Source organism: Trachurus trachurus (genome assembly GCF_905171665.1).
Source record: "Trachurus trachurus genome assembly, chromosome: 18".
Lineage (NCBI taxonomy): Eukaryota > Metazoa > Chordata > Actinopteri > Carangiformes > Carangidae > Trachurus > Trachurus trachurus.
This window is the reverse complement of record NC_139909.1, coordinates 11,077,299-11,097,485: the sequence shown is the minus strand read 5'-3', so window position 1 is coordinate 11,097,485 and position 20,187 is coordinate 11,077,299. Positions and strand designations below refer to the sequence as shown.

Sequence of the window (20,187 nt, the reverse complement as noted above, 5' to 3'; positions counted from 1 at the left end):
ATCCCCGTTCTTCGCACTGATTGGTTCATATGACCGTCAATCTCTTGCGTCATGACGTCACGCATCGGTTCAGGCAGGCGCTTGCTTTCGTATCCTGGAAGGTTTTATATCGTATTTACAGAGATCAAATATCAGATCATATTTACTCCCAGTTTAATTTATGCTGGAAAAATGTTCTGTTTGGCTACACTGAAGATGATAAGGAACTAAATTCCCAGTTTTACCTGATATTTGTTAATTATTTTATTCAAATTCTACATACACAAATCAAAATTTTCTTTTTTCCGTGTGTATACTCCTGTGTTGTTATCAATAAAACAAGAAATGAAACTTTGACTTTTCTATTATATTTCATTATGTCCACTTCTTTATACTATTTACATACTCAATGTTGGTATTGTTGATGTTTACCAATAAAGGTTTGAAAGAAGACAACATTCTCATTGAAAAAACAACTTTAGTGCTTGTGTAAACCCAGTGAATATGCAAAACATGTTAAAGTACTTTCTTTGAGAAATGAAAAATATGAGATTTACTTGCAGTATTGTGAGGAATTCTTAAAAGACCAAAACATAAGGTCCTATTTCTGATGGGGGAATTTATTCTGCTTCAAAGGTACTTTCACTTCTCTCTCTCCCTTTTTTTTTTTTTTATTACCACATCGGCCAGTTACACCAAGTTAAAACTGGTGCTTCAATCACACTCTAACAACCCAAGACATGAATAGAGATTCAAGTCCATTGATTAAATTAAAAATAAAAGGTGAAAATAATTCAGCACAACAAACACACACACATCAGTTTTCAGAATGATTTTGGACAGATTTTAATTATAACCTGATGGTTAGAAACAAAGACAGACAGCAATTGAGATTGAGGTCATTTTCTTAGGAAACAAGTCAAGATGTGAAGCCACATAGTTTTCACGGCCATGAAAAAAAAAAGAATTTAAGTAAGGTACCTAATTAAAAAGAACATAAAAAAAAACAAATCCATCTCGATAAAAAGCTTTTAAGCATAATTTCACAAAATTCATATGACCCAAATACAAAAGCATAACCATTTTAACGTGTGCAGATCTATATTTGGTACAGGTGTGACATTTAAGTCCACAAGTTAATGTAGGTGATACAGTATTCAGATTTGTTTGCCACTGTTTCACATAACTAGTAACAATGTAAACTTACACTAAACACAAATACACTAAAAAGACATATAATGATACATTAGATGCTGCTTGAGAGAGAGAGTTCATTAAACTTTACTTAACATAAATCTAGGACTCACCTTTAAAAACATGCACCATGCACTATTTTAATTGCTGCTATGAACTGAGTCTAAATAGTGTATGAACATATAGCTACTTTCAGAAGGGGGGGGCAAACTGTTTGTTCTCAATAGGTTCATGAATGGATGTCAACCAGGTCGTAACGTAGATGAACCCAGTTGTTTGCACTCAGGGTTTCCACCAGTGGAGTTGTCAAAACCCGGTGGCAGGGCTGTACTCGTGTTGGTCCGTCGTCAAGTGAGCTAGGGAATCTCCTGCATGCAGCACGTCGTCAATAATGTTGTTCTGGTAACGCCTAATGGACCATCTTTGTTCTAACAGCACTAATGAGGCCAAGGTGTTTGCTGGCTACGCTTTTGTTGAACTGAGACAAGGGTAAGGGTTCAATTAATTACTTTAAACCAACAAATCCTGGTGAACTCTATAACTATTTCCAACTGAGGTAAACTGTAGAAACTGGGCTTTAAATTCACTGGTGGAAACCCTGGCGCTTCCTACAACTAGAGACGATGCCATATCAGAACTGCACCAACACCACACAACATGTAAATAGGACAATTAAAGGTGATCAACTGAGTATTAACTGTACTGCATTTTTTAAAGCATAAGCTGGAATGAGATCACACAGCGAAGTGTGAACGCATTCAAACCATTCACACTGGAAATCTAAGTCATTGGCCGTCATGGCGGCAAGCTAGCTTGTATTGTAACCTTACCCTTGTTGTTACTCACATGTAATATTACCAATGAGATATACAGTATCACGTTCCAATGGCACTTAGGCTACCCTATCCGCTAAATCAATGTCAGTCGGATCTCACCCGACTTGACTGTATATGGGACAAGGATTAGTATGCATATCGTGGCCGCTCCGCACCGGGATCCCGCGTATGGTCATAGGTAGAGCTTCTTGGGAGGGTGGACACCGGGGAAAGGCGCGAACGCTCATATGCGTATCCATCTGCCTCGGCAGGTAGCCTCCGAATCGGGCTCCGGTCACGTGCGTAGTATGAGGAGACCGGGGCTGGTGGAGGAGGAAGGGGAGGGCACCCGTATGGATCAAGGCTAGAGGGGGGAAGACGTTCCCTTATTATAGCTGTGGAGGAGGATGTTGCTGGAGCAGGCATAGGGACGGCGCGGCGTTCCTCGAAATAACTGCTTCCGTAATTGGCCCTGTACTTCTCGTAGTAGTCCACGACCCCGTACGGATCCCGTTCCTCGTAAGGCGACCGTCGCATCGGGTAGCCTGGTACCGCGCCATAGAGAGAACCGTTGCCCTTGTATGCCGCCTCGCTCCCGTACATCCGAGCCATGCTATGATCAGCAACGGCGCTTAGGCCGTAACCCGGAGGTGGCCCGTATCTCATTGCACTCTCGTAGCCGGCGCCCCTTCGGTACCCCGCCATGCTGCCGCTGTGAGCAGAACCCCGGGAAAAAACATGTACAGGAGCGTAGCCGCCAGAATAATCTGGTTCGCCACTGAAGTCCGGAGGATAACCCCTGCTGCGACCACGCCCGGCGAATCTCGAGTCATCGAATCCATCAGACTTTGGCTCTGAGCCGTTTCTGTGGTAGCCGTTTTGGTCTAGAGGGCATTCTTTGGACCAGTGGCCTTCCTGCCCGCAACGATAACAACCTGATCTGTCTCCCATTCCCGGCGCAGTACGCAGGCGGCTAGTCGAAAGCTTCACGCTCATCAGTTTGCCTTAAAAAGAAAAGATTCAATGAGGACGTTGCCCGCAATTATTCCAAATAGTATATTTCACATTTCTTGCCTGGTATACCAGTCTCCTAAACCTGCATACCTTTAAAATAGCGATAAGACATTGCCTTTAAATTGAGCATGAAAAGAAGTAGGCTAGTTATTAAAGCTGAAATCCGTAACTTTACAATGTCCGACAGTCAAAAAAAATGATGTTCATACAGTGGCTTTTTGCATTTGTTATTACAATAAGAACATTTTCACCTGTTACTATAAGAAGAGAGATTGTGTTTATCTTTAATACACAACTTGCCAACTTATGCAGTAAACCAAGTAATTCAAATGGGTTCAGAGACATTTTTTACCACTGTACTACACCACAAATATCTATGTTATGACCGAAGGTTATACAAAAGCTTGCGATTTGAATTAGCCAAAGTGCTGAGTGTGAATTCACTCCGATTAATCACTTTGACAGCTCAAATAATAATTTGAGTTTCCATGTGACGGAAATTTTGTCACGTGTGCCAAGGGGTCGCGCGAGCCGTGCACATGCAGCTAACAATTTGTGACCGAACAGTCAAATGTGTGAACACAACCGTGTGCAGAAACTAAATCAAGTAAACAGATCAGCAGGCACAGTCATTTCAGTGCACATCCTACCCTTAACGGATGCAGATGAGGTTGATTAGGAAGAATACAGATATGGTTTGTTCCTTCAAGGATTACATTTTTACTGTACTTGCACAAACAGACCAGCTGTGACCTGACGGGTAAATCATAAAATGCAGTAGGTGTCCGTATGTGTTTTATAGCAACCCAGTGCACAGATGGATTTAACCAAATGCCATTACGGATACCAGCTTTAAAGTTACGTTTTTGGGGCTCCCTTACTGCATCGAGCTTACCGTTATCCCTCACATATTCTCTTTCTACTCACCTGTTGTGTATCCACAACTTACCTGTCAATTCACAAGAACAGAATTAAATATTCTTGACACCATAAACACAATAAAAAGGTTAACTCCCCTCTAAAGCCCAGCCCAAGAGTTCACCTTTAAAAGCGATGTTGTCTAACTGATTAATGGCCTCCATGGCATCCTCCATTCGCTCCATGTGAACAAAAGCATAGTTTTTTACTATGTCACACTCCACCACAGCGCCAAATTCTTCAAACTTTGCCCTCAGCTCCTGGTTAGTGCAGGCAAGGTTGCCAACATGCAGTTTGGTGGATCCCCTCGACTTGCCGCGGCTCAACTCTACATTCATGGGCTGGCCATTGAGCTCATAATGGTGGAGGTTTCGAATGGATTCTTCTGCCTCCGCTTTGTCATCCATGTGTACAAAGCCGAAGTTCTTGACGATAGTACACTCTGCGATCTTGCCATACTGGGAGAAGAGAGAGCGGAGCTCATCTGATGTTGTGTCTGGCGACAAGTTCCCAATGAAAATTTTCACCATTGTGGAGCTGCCACGTCACTAGGGGAGGAGAGAAAATTAATATTAGAATCGGTGCCACACTTCAGACCATTTCACTTAAATCTATTTTTCTTCTTTGCCTAGGGCCAAGTTATACATGGATCCTAATGATCACAATCAAACGTCTAAATTTACCTGCTGCACTAAACAGTTAAGCCAGACTGTGGTAATCAAAATGGCTGCGCTGTAGCCAACCAACTGCTCGGCTCCATTTACATGAGCAAAAAGTGTTTCTCTTTTAGAAGAATTCAACAGGTTACAAGGACGTTTTACCTTAACTGAGAGACAAAGTGTTTTGATGTTTTGTTTTGGGTGCTATTGATAAGCATTAGTGTTATTGATTGTTACCATGGTGAGGCTGGCTGTGTGCCTCGGGGTAAGGTATTCACTGCTTTGGAGCCAAAATTTAGTCAGTCTTTAATTGTCTACTAAACCAGTGGTTCCCAAACTTTTTAGGCCATGCATCCCTTCTACTTCCCGAACTAGCTGATGTCCAACACATTAAAAAAGACGGTCTCTTTATCAATTGCACTTTGGGTATACATAACCTTTATTTTTTAATCAAAATGATTCATTAAAACGTCTACAGACCGGCCTGAAATGCCTTCATGACCCAGTGAAAGTCTTACTGTGCGTTCAGACCGAAAGCGTCGAGAGCGTCGCGGTGGCCGGAAGTCATTCATTTTCAATGAGAACCAGCGTCGAGGAGCGTTGAAGATCGTCAAAGGCGTTGGCGTCGCGTTTTGGCGGCGAGAGCGTCAGGAGAAAGTTGAAATCTCCTGAACTTTATGCTAATGAGCGATGATGCGGAGCAGCGGCAACCAATCAGAGTGTAGATGTCGCGGCCCCTTTCAATGGATGACCAACCACAACCGACGTCAACTTCTTTGACGCGCGTCAAAACGCCAGGGTGTTCAGACCACCAGCGTCGCGGAAAAGCGTCAAGAGCGTCTTTTGACCCTTTTGACGCTTTTGGTCTGAACGCCCCATTAGCAGCCTCCATGTTGCTCTGTTTGTAGTGGTTATGCAAGTGAAGTAGCTCGTTCAATGCAATGGCGTTGGTAGTTTAACTTTATTTTATGTACTTTTATTCCCTATGGACCTCTGGATTGTGTCCTTAATAAAGTCTTATTATTGTTTCATTAGTAGGTTTATCAGTAACGATTGTGTGGGGATCTCTTAATTCAACAGTTTACAGTGAGATCTGTTGATGGGTATTCCATTGTTTGCGGTGTAGCTAGCTAGTTAGTATAGCGCCCATAACGCCAGATCTGCATTATTTGTCTCTTCGGTCTGAAATCAACAGGCCTAGTTACATCAGCAGCAGCAGCAGCAGCAGCAACAACAAAACCCAGTTTACAAAGAGACGTCAACGCCGCGAGCCCTTTCTGTCCTCCGTTCCATTCGTGTTACCAAGCGACGCATCGTGGCTCCACGTCGTTAGCGCGCCAGCTGCAGCTAGTTAGCTTTTTTAACAAAGTAACGCTATCTTTAACGCAACGAGCGTACACTTTTACAACATTGTAGCTCAACAATGAACAAGTAAACGTAAAGAACACAAAAAAAAAGTTACGTTACGTGCTTCCTCGCGCATGAAAGAAAAAGCTTCGATTAGTTACGTCGCCCAACCTAGTCTAGCAGCACGTCTTTACGTTAGCATAGCATGTCCATACGTTACACAACAACACAACGTCTCCATTTGTTCCACATAACCGCCGGTAACCGTTTCGACAACAACAAAGACGTCTTAAAGTGTTAATATTCATCATCATGTTGAGGTTATTATATTATATTATGAACTGAACTCGTACCTTTAGCTGTCGTTAAGTCTTGAGTCTCGAGGCTCGGAGAGTGAAATGGCGACCGTTGTTTTAATCGACTGACGTCACATTACACAGCTCGTGACCAAAAAAAAAAAAAAAGCACGCGCTAACGGCTAGCGGGCTAACTACTACTGTACTGGGAGGGAGGGGACACAGCACCTGATGAATGAGTGAATGAGGGAAACAAAGAGGGGGAAATTATCAAAATGCAGCTGGTATTGAATACTGGGATGGATGGATGGATGGATGGATGGATGGATGGATGGATGGATGGATAGATAGATAGATAGATAGATAGATAGATAGATAGATAGATAGATAGATAGATAGATAGATAGATAGATAGATAGATAGATAGATAGATAGATAGATAGATAGATAGATAGATAGATAGATAGATAGAGACTCAGGTTAAAACACACAACACAAGACAAAGATTTAAAAACAAAAAACAGTACATGGCTTCAGATTGATGATAAATGGGGGCATTTTGTCTATGTGCAACCAGTAAATGTGCCTCTTTCTTTTTTTAAAACATTGGTGAAATGTAGAAGGCTCGACTCAGAGTATATGGTATATAATTTTCTCTGCAAGTCCATTTACAGTGTGAAACCCCAACATTTTCTGTTTGTACTCCTAAAATGTCAAGTTGGGGGCCACAGTGCTCCTAGAAAAGAAGTTAGGCTGGAGCCCTGTAATAAAAGACACTAACAATTCACACTTAATGGCATTTGTACCAGTGCTTCCGTAGTTCAGATGTGTAGTGTGTGGGGCACTGTACCCAATGTTCACCATTACTAAAACAATTTCATATTAACCCTTTGCCATCTGGGCCCTTTCACCACTATCTTAGGGCATCAGTGTACTGTATGCCACTTGCAGTCGCCGGGGAATTGCTTTTTTTTTTAATAGTTAAACCATAGATTAGCCATGTACGGTGGTGTACTGTAAGCCTTAAATAAGGTCAGCTTCACGCCATCAAATAATGAATTCTGGGGTCTTACTTTTAGACAGTTATACCATACCTACAGTTGAGTTGATATAAAAAAAAATATCCTTTAAGATTTTGAACGTCAGAACCAAATAATAATTTTCTCATTATATTATATATTTAATGTGTTGTTTATTAAAAATACATACATAAAAAAACGTTCTTATGATTTTTATTGATCTCATATAGGCCTAAGACTGTGCATACATGACAACAACCAAATGTCCCATTTTTAGTTTCATATTTAATTTTTAGGTTTTTATTTTATATGGACATATTTAATGTGGAAATTCAACACTTTTACATATATCACACGTTTCATATCTAGCTCAAGAAATGTGTTAAGAATTTGATTAAAGAAAAGCCCTGAAAATGTATATAAATTTGTATTACAATGTTTTTTCTTCTTTCCAGACATGTAATTCAGCTGGTACTCATCAAAATAAAATAAAAATGAAACTTTTCACACTGAAAAATATTGTGTTTGATGGCCTTAAAAGTGACCATGTTATAAAAACTAATTGTGCTCAAAAGCAAATTAACACCAACAAGATATTAATGTTAATGAGAAAAGCCTGAAAGCAAAGACGCCACCAGAGAGTTTCAAAGAAAACACTTTAAAAATAAATGTCACAACCAAAATAAATTTGGCTTTATTAAAAATCATATTCATTTTCTATTTGTAATGTATGCTGGTTCCTTTACAGCTAGTATGAAAAATACAAATCTACCTGTATGCAAAACAAACAAAAGGCACCTTAAACACAGCAAGTGCCTAAATGACTTATACATCCCGAGCCCTGAGTCCTGCCTCACACCTTTGTATCTATAATATATACGACATGGGCACAATACACAAACCGTCCCAGACAAAACACATTATGGGAATTTACGGATTCATTTTTGTTGTAAGCTGCAGGAAAAAAAGTGTACAACACATTGTCAGTGGGAAGAAAAACAGCCATGTAGTTTTGTTTTTACAATGGTCATTAGCGATATTTTTTGTCGTGGCGTTATCTCACATTTCAAATAGGAATTCTGACTCAATCTTTAACAAATATAAAATTCATTTTGTATATATTTTTTTTAGTTGCATGTTGAAATTAGAAAACAAATGAGGCTGGAATGTTTTAATGTATTTGTTTTACCTTAAATCCGACCACTCAACATCACTCACAGCGTGTTTGCATCCTGACTGAGCACTCAGCCGCCGGGTCAGTTACATGGATATGGATTCATATTTTTTTTATTTCCCCACTCGACACCAGGCAGTTTCTTATGCATTTCACCTTTTCAAGCACAAAAGGAGGCAATTTCTCTGGTTTTTCGACGAACATGAAGAACCATACCTTCACATAAAATAAAAAAAAAGGAAAAATACACTAGAAAGATATTCAAAGTCAAACATTAATCTACATCCCCATCCATATAACTGACTCACATCATGGGAGACGTGTGCTGAGGAGCGAGATTAAGCTTCTCTGCACTACAAGCAACCAATTAAAACACAAATCTTCATATATTAATGGAATATGAACACAGAAGCTGGATTTATACCCAACGCGTTGTGTATGATGAGGCCATTTCGTGCTTTATATTTAGCCTTTGTGATGCAGATGGATCGAGATCTACTGTGATTTATTAAACTTCCAGGTAACATAATGTTATGTTTTTACATATTTGAAGGGTTATTACTGAGTTTTAATCTTCCTTAATGTTGTTTTCATTCAACTAACATCTGCAACCAATCACAGTTCTGGTGTAGTAGATCGTAAGCCTCGTCACGCAGAAGTATAAATCCAGCTTTTCCTCTAAACGATACATATGATATGAACCAAAAGCCTAAACAAGTAACATTTGCTTCGTGTGAGGAAGAAACACAGATAAGATAAGAAAAAGAAAAAAAAAACACATGACTTAAAAACTGAGCTGAAAAAACCTGCAAAACAAGTGAGAGAATTATTGTTTTTATACATCATAAATGTCAAAACAGTGCAGCTCGCTAATCATCATCATCATCATCCTTATTGAAAAAGTAGAAGCCGTGAATGTGACCAAGGACGATTCATCTGCAGGAAAACCGACACCTCAGGTTGCCTTCGCTCCGAGACGCTTGATCAGGAAAAAAAAAATTTCCGCACCTCGGATGCTTTGCCGTGCGCAGACCGCGGCGGCGGCGCAGACCGATGGAATCAGGTAGCTTGAAGAAATGACGGCAAAGGAAAAGTCCCGTAATGCACAAACAGAAACCTAGAAAGAGAGCAACAGGATTTTTTTTAACGCCCCAAGTTAAAGAGTTTTTCCCGCAAAGTGAATTGTCATGTTTGTTTTAAAATACTCTGTTGCTCACCTCGGCGTTAGTAAGGCGTATATCGTGGCGCGTAATGATCCTTGGGGCGCGGGACAGCGTTGTAGTTGTAGGATGAGGCAGCGGCGGAGGGGGGGATGCTCCTGGAGGACGATGGCGACAGCCGTGTTCGCTCGTAGGGGTAGCCGCCGCCGCCGCCGCCGGCCGCGGAGACCGGCACTCGTCTGATCGGGCTGCGGTCTCGTGAGTAATATGCGGCGGCCGCGGCGGCAGCAGCTGCGGCGGCGGACGAGGGCGGAGGCATCGGCCGGCGGCTGTAGGGATCTATGCTGGAGGGGGGGGGCTTGGGCAGGGAGGTGGGAGGGGGCGGGGGAGGGGGGATGTAGGACATGCGCCGATCCTCGAAGTAGCTCGAGCCGTAAGGGCGAACTCTGAACTTGTCGTAGTAGTCGACACCGCTGCCGTAGAGGCGGTCGTAAGCCGCGGACCTCTCGGCGTAGGAGGCCGCCGCCGCCGCCGCTCGGTACCGGTCTCCCATGTCGGAGCCGTAGCCCCCGCCGCCGCCGCCGCCGCCCATCCGGCGAGGCATCGGGGGCGGCGGCGGCGGCAGCGAGCCTCCGTAGCTACCCTGGCTATACGGAGAACTACCCATGTAATCGGGTCCAGGAGGAGGAGAGGACATCCCATAGCTGCCCCGGCCGTAACCTGGGTGATGGTGGGGAGGGGGGGGGCCCTCGGCCGCCGCCACCGCCGTGACCGCCATGACCGCCGTGACCACCGTGACCACCGTGACCGCCGTGACCGCCATGACCCCTCGAGTCGTCACCGTGGCTACCGTTCCGACTGACTGGACAGTCTTTCGACCAGTGGCCGTGTTTCCCGCAGACATAGCAGCCGGTATGATCTCCCATTCCCGGGGCGGTGCGAAGCCGACTGGTGGACAGCTGAACGCTCATCAGCTTGCCTTGTGAGGAGAGAGAAGACACCGTGAGACCGACTGACACCACACGGCTCCTAACCCACTATGAGAGAAAACAAACACGTTCACAGTGGAATAACCTTCAGCGCCAGTGCACCTGATTTTTTAGTTCAACATTTTGATTTAAATTCTCCTCTCACCATAATCCCTATAGTCGTAGCAGTGGGTTCGTTACCTTTAATTATCGGTGCATGTTGTTTTGAGATCAGCGGGCCAGAGACGTGAGCTGCTCAGTGAACACAACTCATTATAAAACACAATCCAACAACTCCAAAACGCTCTGGTGCAGGACAAGTTGTGACCTGCACATTCACCAGAGAGGAAAGAGGACAGAGGAGAGGAGAGAGGAAAGGAAAGAGCGGAGAGGAGAGAGAGGAGAGGGGAAAGAGGAAAGGAAAGGAGAGGAGAGGAAAGAGAAGAGGAGAGGGGAAAGGTGAGAGGAAAGAGGGAAGGGGGAAGGAGAGAGGGAAAAGGAGAGGATAGGAGAGAGGAAAGGAGAGAGGAGAGGAGAAAGGAAAGAAGATAGGAAAGAGGAGAGGAGAGAGGAGATGGGAAAGGAGAGAGGAAAGAGGAGAGGAGAGAGGAGATGGGAAAGGAGAGAGGAGAGGACAGAGGAAAGGAGAGAGGGAAGAGGAGAGGAGAAAGGAAAGAGGAGAGGAGAGGAGAGAGGATAGGAGCGTTTTCATGTCTCTGCCCTGCGGATCTCAAAACATCGTAGCGTAGCTCTGAGCAGCTCGCGGCTCTGCTCCGCCGTTCTAAAAACAGCTTGCACCGACAATTAAAGGTAATGAACCTACTGCTATGACTATAGGGATTATGGTGATAATAGGAGAAATTACCAACATGTTGAACTATCCCTTTAAACAGACAAACTGTCACTGAGATTCACAACCTGACAAGTGATTACGTTCAGTCCGCCTGGTCAGCGAATGCAAAGTTTTACCCGTACTTTCTCTTTTAGTGGACAACGATCTGATCTGATCTGATCTCCGCTCTACGGCGGCGAGGGACCGAACCAGAATCGAACCTCGTTATTATCATCATCATCATCATCATCATCATCATCATCATCATCATCAACAGAAAAAAAAGAGCTTAAGACGGACAACTTATCGCTCCGCGGCCCCGAGAGTTCACCTTTGAAGGCCGTGTTGTCCAGGTCACCGATGGCGTCCATGGCGTCCTCCATCCGCTCCATGTGAATAAAGGCATAGTCCTTCACGATGTCGCACTCCACCACGGAGCCGAACTCCTCGAACTTGGCGCGCAGCACGTCGCCGGTGACGCCCTCGCCCAGGTTGCTGACGTGCAGCTTGGTGGTGGACTTGGGCCGCCCTTTGCTCATCTCCACGTTCATGCTCCAGCCGTTCAGCTCGTGCTGGTGGAGGTTTGCGATCGCCTCCTCCGCCTCCGCCATGTTGTTCATGTGCACGAAGCCGTAGTTCTTCACGATGTCGCACTCCGAGACCTTGCCGTACTTCTCGAAGAGCTCGCGCAGCTCCGCCGGCGTCGAGTCGCAGGCGAGATTGCCGATGAAGATTTTCACCATGATGACGTTCTGAGTGTGTGTGTCCTGGAGGAGAATCGGAGAAAAAAATATGTTAGTTACTGTATCAAACAACATTCAACGGTTACTCTTTTATTCTATTTACCTATTTAATCTTATTTTTATTCACTCTAGTGTTTCCCCCACTGCAAAGTACAAATTGTCGAGTGTAAGTCAGCATTTCCTAGTATTTTTAACTTCTCAGTGTTTTAATTTTTGGGTGTGTGAATGCATGTGTTTGTACATTTCCTCTCTGTTTTTATTTCTTAATCATGTAACTAACGCACTTTTGAGCTGCTTCCTGTGTGAAAAGAGCGCTACAAATTGAATGATTTGTAATGGTAAATGGTATATGTCTAAGTATATGAGCATGTGTCAGAGGATTTTCTATGGCGCCAATGCTGTTTGATGTGTTTTACAAGTGCAATAGTAGTAGTAGCCTACTAGTTTGATGTGTTACAGTTTATACAGTCTCACAACATTAAATAAAAAGCTGTAAGAATAAAATTTATTAAAGAATAAAGTTGTTAATGCAGCATTCTTTACTCATACTGCAGTAAAAAATATTTTAAAAAATAAAGGTTTAATATCAAAACAAGGTGTTTCAGACCCGTTACACCGTAGTATGGGGGTCTGAAAGGGTCAAAGGAGGACACACACCTGCTGCTGGACATGACTGATTAGGATAAAACGCTAAAACTAGTTCAGGCTTCAAACAACTGTCTGTTTATCAAAGTAAAACTACTCTATATCGTGCGTTACAGCTCAAATATGAACAAATGTAAAACAATATCCTCCCCCAAAAGGAAGTAGAATAAAGCTGTACATCACATTGTTAGGCACGTTTTACGTTAAAAAGGTAATTAGTTAATACATACTCCAAAAAAGTAACTGATTAACTACATTTTAAAAGTACCGTAATTAGCCTACCAGGAAAAGTAACTTTTGCGCTACTTTCCCCCCCCCTAATGCTCAATTACTTGGACTCGCCCCCCTAACCTCTCGTTTAAACTGCTATAAATACATTTAATATAACATAATATAATGTAATATACGTCTTTTTCCACGACTAGTTGATTGATTAAAAAATGTGTAGGCTAAATAACTCATTGCTGAATAAAGTAACGCCGTAATTCCCACCACACTGAGTACAAAGGTAAACATCTCACGTTAGCCTCACGTCGGCTAATGTTTGCTCATACTTTTACTTTCACTACTGTCGTCGTATGTTACATTATTACAGTCTGTGTGGCTCGATTTATCTTTAATAAATAAACAAATATATAAAAATCGAGTTCCGTAAACAGTTTAAGTGCAATTACGTTTTAATATTTCTGTAATAGTTACAGGAAGCAACAAAGCTACTTGTTAGCTCGCTAGCTAGCAACTTATTTTCTAACGGTCTCCCGCTAAACCGGCCGAAATCTGCTCGATAAAACAGATGTATATCAACGCTACGATGCATGTTGTATCATAAACTTCCTTTAAAACATGTCCCACCTTTAGTTTTTTAAGTATAACTCACCTACAAAGTGATGTAGGCCGCTACACCAATGAATGAAACGTGAAATGGCGCCGCTGCTGCTTCTTCTGCTTCTTCCGTTGAGGTTTTTGCGACAGTTCAACATTTGCGACGTCACATTCTTCTTTTCGCCTCCTTCTTCAGCAGTTGGTTTCCATGGTTGTGTTGCACTACTGCCCCCTGTGGCTTTGGTTGTGCATTACAAACAAAACATCTATAGCCTACATTTTCTCCCCCTTACTACAATAAAGGTGTATTATTTACAGTGGTGGACAGTAACGGAGTAAATTTACATGAGTATTAGATTTCTTTGGTACTTATTACTCTTATTTGAATACATTTCCAAGACAAATATTTTTACTTTTACTCGAGTTAATTTCTAGGAAGGGTGAAAACTACTCATTACTTTCAGGTCTGCTCTTCTTTTTTTTTCTAACATACTGTTGAACACAAGCTGTGTTTGTCAAAGAAGGAAACCCTAACCCCTAAAAGCAGCACATCAGTGCAGGTAGTTTCAAAGAGTTAATTCTCAGAAACAAGAGTTAAAAGGTCCTTACTGTAATTTCATTTAGAAAAAAATATAGTAATTAATTGATGTGAAAAATAAGAAATTGACTCTTATTACTTTTACTTAAAGTAAATTTAAAAGCATGTACTTTTGGATACTTAGTACCTTTAAAAGCAAGTACTTTTTTACTCTTACTCGAGTAACATGTCGACTGAGCTACTTTTACTTGTAACGGAGTAAATTTTGACCAGTAGGCCTAGTATTTTTTTTCTCTCTCTTTTCATATAGCTACAGGTACATCTCAATAAATTATAATATCATGTTTAAGTCAATTTCCAGTACGACAAGTCAAATAGCCCCAACCCATATTACAAATGCTCTTTTTAATTGGTCTTTTATAATATTCAAATTTTTTTTTTTTTTTTTTAGATACTGAATTCTAGGTCTTCAAAGCCACAATCATTACAACTAAAAGAAAGTAAATAAATAAAGACATGAAATGTTTCATTCTGTGTGTAATGGATCTATATAATGTGTTAGCTTCACTTTTTGAATTGAATTACTGATGAAATAAATAAACTTGTCCATGATACCGGTATTCAAATTAATTGAGATGCACCTACAGTATATTGATTAGGCTACTTAATTTTTTCTCTCTTTTTAATCTCCTGTATTGTTTCTCTGCTCACACCAAAAGCTTACGGAAAATCCAGAGAATATTTTGGCCTGAAATCCAACCAACACCTTCTTAACCTATGCAGACAGGAAGGCATACCATCCTTATGAGAGGGTGTTGGAAATAGATTGGACTGGGCATGTTACACGTATCGAGAACAGGACAACATCACCCAAACTGCCCTTCACTCAATAGCTATGCATTGTTGTTAATATTTTTTATACATTTTATTCTGTCTCTCCATTTTGTCTGTGGTTGTCTGTGTTTGTCCATGTTTAGGCAGTGGGATATGTTGCGTCACAAGTAGCCTAGATGTTGAACAAAAATTTTTTTTCCTGTAGGCTACAGTTATTGTTTTATCATGACTTGTCCTCAATAAAAAAGACCTTTGAAAGAAACATATTTTCACTTTGTCATTTTGGATTCTTGATCAGGGACAAAAAAAAATGTTGATTTGCATTTCATCAATTTACAATTAAATATTAAAATCTTTATTCTGCATATTACAATCCCTCCATAAGGTAAGAGCATAACTGTATTTTTTTTTGTATAGGCTACATACATTTTTATCCACAAGAACAGCAAAACAAAATCTCAAACAACAAAAAAATCCATATGCATATTATATCTTTCAAGTATCTTTCAGGGAAAGGTGAGTGTTACTAATACAGTTTTCTTTCCATAAATAACATAAATGTCATTACACACAAAACTAATGTTGTGGAATTTATATTTTTGTCCAACAATCAGAAGTGGGCTGCAGTTGTTTGCATTCAGTTTCTATGGCACCTCATGAAACCAAATGTATTCAGCTTGAATGCACTAATAGTGATGGAGGGGTGCCGTCGACCGTTTAACATGAAGAAAACTCACGATGACACATAATGTAAAAGTTGCTAAGCTAAGCTAAGCTAGCACATTTACAATCTTCAATATAGATTCAACTGATTTTCAGAATTACATGGTCTCAGATAAAAAATATGTACATGAAAAGTTAATTTGGTTACGCACACTCTTTTGTTTTTAGCATGCTAGCTAACATTCAGATGCTGCTTAAGTAGCTAAGCTAGCTTCTAGGTGTTTAGCTAACTTCAACCAGATAATGTTGGCTATTTGATGTTGAAGGTTTCTTTAATTTGTCCTTTCACACGGGGTTGTTTTAAGATGTATTTTATATCTGTAGCCTAAATGGTCAAATTTGAGTTAGCATACAACACGCCATCCCAACAAAATGCTAACTGTAAACGATGCATTTTCTTTAACTTTGCCTTTGACTGATAATGTGGATGAAATTGTACTAAAAGTTACATTTTTACAGTTTTGCATCAATTCTTTTTCCTTCCCCAGTGGTTGCGGTAACGTGAATTTATGGCTGTTGACTATGAATGATAATGCTACATTTCACAAGGACTAGGCTACAGATGCGCTACTCCCTGTAACAAACAGACGTTTTCATTGCTACTTTTTCAAGTTACCAGTGATTTCTTCAATCAATACACCAAATAGTAGGCTAATAGTAAGGTTTTTGGGGGTTTTTTATGGTCCAATGGGTGATTTGAGGTTGAGGAAGAAACCTCTGGTAGTTTGCCTCTTTCAGGTTATACGGGAAGAAAGTATTCTCATCATTAGACAAATTAGAATAGTTGTGTGATTGCAGAGCTGGTTGTATGGTTGTTAAAACCATATATTGTGCATTGACAATAAAGCACCATACCCATTACATTTTGGGTTTAATTACCCTACCTTGACTCTTTTTCTCAATAATCTCAATAAACTGTGTTTCCCAGCTGTTATCAGATGACTCTATAGGCTATACACCGGTACGTGGAGCTGCAATAACATGACAGGAGCGCAGCATTACGGTGGCTAAAACAGGTAAACTCTATGGTTGAGTAGTGAAATCTTAAGTATAGATGCTTGACGCCGCAGTACCACCAACAGTCTCCACACAGAGATCCCTATAAAAACTGAAATGCTACCACATCCTCTACTGTGCGTATCTGAATCACTGTTTATTAACTTGACAGATTGACAGAAGGTTCAACCGATCAGGCCCAGCTGTTGTCTTGTGTCTCCCATTCAGGTGTCCGGTCGACCAAATGTTCTGGTTCGAGTAGATCCGTGGCGTCTTGTCTTTTCTGTAGCAGTCACACTTTGATTTAGGCTGGGACGATGACTGGTATTTACATGAAGATCTTGGCTTTTTAGCTACTTTAATTAGCAGATCCAAGAGACAACTCTCTCAGTATCAACAACAAACAGTCAGACCAACTTGATCCCACACTGACGTTTGTCCTTCACAGCAGAGAGATGGTGGGACCAGTTGTTGGTGTCTGACTGCTACAGCTTTCTTCAGTCATGGAGGACATCACAGCTTTGTGGAAGAAGACGATGACCCAGTTGCTCTCAGTAGCTGCTCTCATGTCCGGTCAGGATGTACAGGTTGCTCAGTGCTGAGGGGTCGTCAGTGGGTGTGCTCTGAAGGATGATGTCCCTGTTCAAAGACGGAGGGAAAACATGAATTTGTATCTAATTTTGTTTCGTTTTTCATTGTCTTCTACAACATATTTGTCTGTTTTGATCAATCGGGACTCAACAATTGTCCTTTATTGCAACTGTCCCCTGGGTTGGGTCAGTTCCAACTTCTCAATTCGTCCATTCAGATTAATATCGTGAATAATCTGTATGTGTATGGTTATGTGATTATCTTAGTTAGTTAGTTAGTTAGTTAGTTTAAGTTTATTTCGGACATGTTAAAAGAAATAAAACATAATACAGAAATGGACAGACATAACATATAAAAACTTTGCAAAAACAACATATGAACAAAAAAAGAAATATATACATATATATAATTAAAAAAAATAAAAGAAAATAATTGAAAAATAAAGGTAATTAGATTTTTTTGTTTTGTTTTCTTTTGTTTTGTTTGTTTATTTGTTTGTTTCATATCCGAAAAGGAGTGGGAAGAAGTAAAATTTATTTACTCCCACCCCTTATTCATAAATTATCTAGCAAGTTATCTAGTCATTATTACTTGAATTTATCTATCAAGTATCTAGTCATTATAATATATACAGTAAGTTAATTTATGAGTTATTTAACTGGATTTATTCTAATATGTTATTATATTTATATACATATAGATTTATTTTAACATATGATTACTAATCTTTATCTCTCTATATAGTCATATACATACATATAAAAACATATACAAACACATTCATACATACAAAGACAAACTGAAAGTAACATGAACCGAGCAACAAATAACTAAGTCGGTAAATAATACCCAAATAAATAATAATAAGCACCTCTCTAAGTAGTGTAAGTCTAAGAGGTAAACGTACCTGTTTGTTCCCAGAACTCTGAAAACCCGACTCTCGTCTGTAATTTCTTGTGTTACCTGCAGATACAGATGAAAATTCCTTGTTTTAGAGACGCAGTGGTGCAAATCAGAGTTAAAATGACAAATACGTGACACCATCTTCATCTCATCCTGCACTGCAAAAACCCCAAATCTTTCCAAGAATATTTGTCTTATTTCTTGTCAAAATGTCTAATTTCTAGTCAATACTAACCTCTTTCCACTTAAAATAAGACTCATCACCTAAAAATGATCCTGTTTTTAGATAATTTTCACTTGTTACAAACTAATTTTCACTTAAAATAAGTAGAAAAATCTGCCAGTGAAACCAAATTTTTTTGTGTTTGTAATAAGGAAGAAAAACTTGCTCCACTACCAGATTTTTCTACTTATTTCAAGTGAAAATATGCTTGAAAGAAGTAAAAAATGCTACTTTTAATGTGATGAGTCTTATTTTAAGTATAATGAGATTTGTTTTGACTAGAAATAAGACAAATGTTCTTGGTAAGAGTTTGAGTTTTTGCAGTGTGACATGAATCTCGTATGCAATCACCTCATCTGAGTGGAAACTCCTCCCTTTCAGGCCGTGCTTCCAGAAGGCCAGCACACTGTCCTGCAAACAGACTGTAAACAGACACGTTAACATCAATCACCTGTCGGCAGCAACATCAAGTCTTCGTACACTGTGTGTTTGTCTCGTGGTTGTTTCTACTGTACCTAGTGTTTCAATGGGGAAGTTAAAGAGCATCTCAGCACCCAGTTCTTTGGACGGAAGACCACGGAGGTTCACGATCTTTACGGTTTCTGAGGAACGAGCATCGACAGGAAGTTACAGAGTGTTGTGAGTCTGTGTGAAAGGTGACCGAAATAGATGTTGAGGAGGAAGTAGAACTCACTCTCTACTGCGATGAGGACGGTGTCTCTGTCCAGCTGTGTCACCTGCGCCGCCCTGAGAGCTCCACTATCTACAGACACAAACAGTCAAGTTAAGTTACTTTTAATGCATTCAAAAAACAGCTTAAAGAATGGTTACTGTCCCATCAAATCTGCACCCATGAATGAAATATCTACCAGCACTTTAATACAGTATTACTGTAGCCTTTATCTCTTATCGTATGTTATTTTGTATGTAATTTTACTGTGAAACTGCTGCTAATACTTTGTTTTCTCTTACATTTATGTTTTCTTATTTCCTATTTTTTTATTGATACAAATGCTGCTAGTACTGCTGCTACTCCTCTTTTTATATTTATGCAGGTTGCTACCTGTTCTCTCATTGTTGTAACTGCTGCTATTACTATGTCTTCTCTTGCACTTATGCAGGTAGCTTCCTATTGTTATCTCTTTGTACGGTATGTCTGTCTGTCTTTAAATGTGAGGACTACGGATGGAAATGAGCTTCTAGCTAAATCCGGTATATTTAATTGTCCATGAATGTGCATTGTCCTCATCAAATAAACAATGAATGAAAAAAATGAGAAATGAAAGTTTTGAGCTGAGCTGCACAAATAGCAGCAGAGATGTGAAATAACCACTCCTACCTGGTACGGAGACAGGGGTGCCGTTCAGCTCGATGATATCAAACTGGAGCTCTTGGTTGGTGGGAGGCTTCCCATTACTACAGTCTCTCACCCCGACACACAGCTGAGGAAACTCGTCCGTCACCAACACCAGCAGCTCAAACACTGGCAGGAAGTCCGGCAGCCGCACAGCGATGTGCTGCGAATGAGACCAATCAGGAAACGTCAATTCATCTGTCTATTGTCTTTACAGAGCTATTACTTGATTAACCCTCCTGTTGTCCTCCTGGGTCAAGGAAGGAAGGAAGGAAGGAAGGAAGGAAGGAAGGAAGGAAGGAAGGAAGGAAGGAAGGAAGGAAGGAAGGAAGGAAGGAAGCACAAAGGGAAAGATGGGAGGGAACAGATTGGGTCAAAAAGGAAGGAAGAAGTAAGGACAAAGGGAAAGTAGGAAGGAAGGAATGGGGGAAAAAGGATTG

General features: G+C 40.7%; 2 protein-coding genes and 1 pseudogene across 4 annotated transcripts in view; all 3 read right to left on the bottom strand.

Moving 5' to 3' along the window:
* Positions 1–809: 809 nt before the first annotated feature.
* Positions 810–6,369, bottom strand: LOC311001731 (RNA-binding protein 4.1-like). Its single transcript, XM_083992853.1, has 3 exons — positions 6,280–6,369; positions 4,045–4,468; positions 810–2,992 (listed from the first exon to the last, which is right to left on the bottom strand). Exons 2-3 carry the CDS (start codon positions 4,448–4,450, stop codon positions 2,136–2,138), a joined length of 1,263 nt encoding a protein of 420 aa, XP_083848979.1. The 5' UTR covers positions 4,451–4,468; positions 6,280–6,369; the 3' UTR covers positions 810–2,135.
* A 1,273-nt stretch (positions 6,370–7,642) lies between these two features.
* Positions 7,643–13,668, bottom strand: LOC311001730 (RNA-binding protein 4.1-like; annotated as a pseudogene). Its single transcript, XR_014596505.1, has 3 exons — positions 13,645–13,668; positions 11,707–12,142; positions 7,643–10,554 (listed from the first exon to the last, which is right to left on the bottom strand). The product of XR_014596505.1 is annotated as an RNA-binding protein 4.1-like (transcript).
* A 1,655-nt stretch (positions 13,669–15,323) lies between these two features.
* Positions 15,324–20,187, bottom strand: part of map4k2 (mitogen-activated protein kinase kinase kinase kinase 2) — a 40,912-nt gene continuing 36,048 nt past the window's right edge. For both annotated transcript variants that reach the window (XM_083993432.1, XM_083993433.1), the window contains 6 exons: positions 19,733–19,910; positions 19,088–19,156; positions 18,909–18,995; positions 18,745–18,815; positions 18,175–18,230; positions 15,324–17,315 (listed from right to left, as the gene is read on the bottom strand). In XM_083993432.1, coding sequence (XP_083849558.1) covers positions 17,228–17,315; positions 18,175–18,230; positions 18,745–18,815; positions 18,909–18,995; positions 19,088–19,156; positions 19,733–19,910 — 549 coding nt within the window. In that variant the 3' untranslated portion in view covers positions 15,324–17,227. The remainder of the gene's footprint in view (positions 17,316–18,174; positions 18,231–18,744; positions 18,816–18,908; positions 18,996–19,087; positions 19,157–19,732; positions 19,911–20,187) is intronic.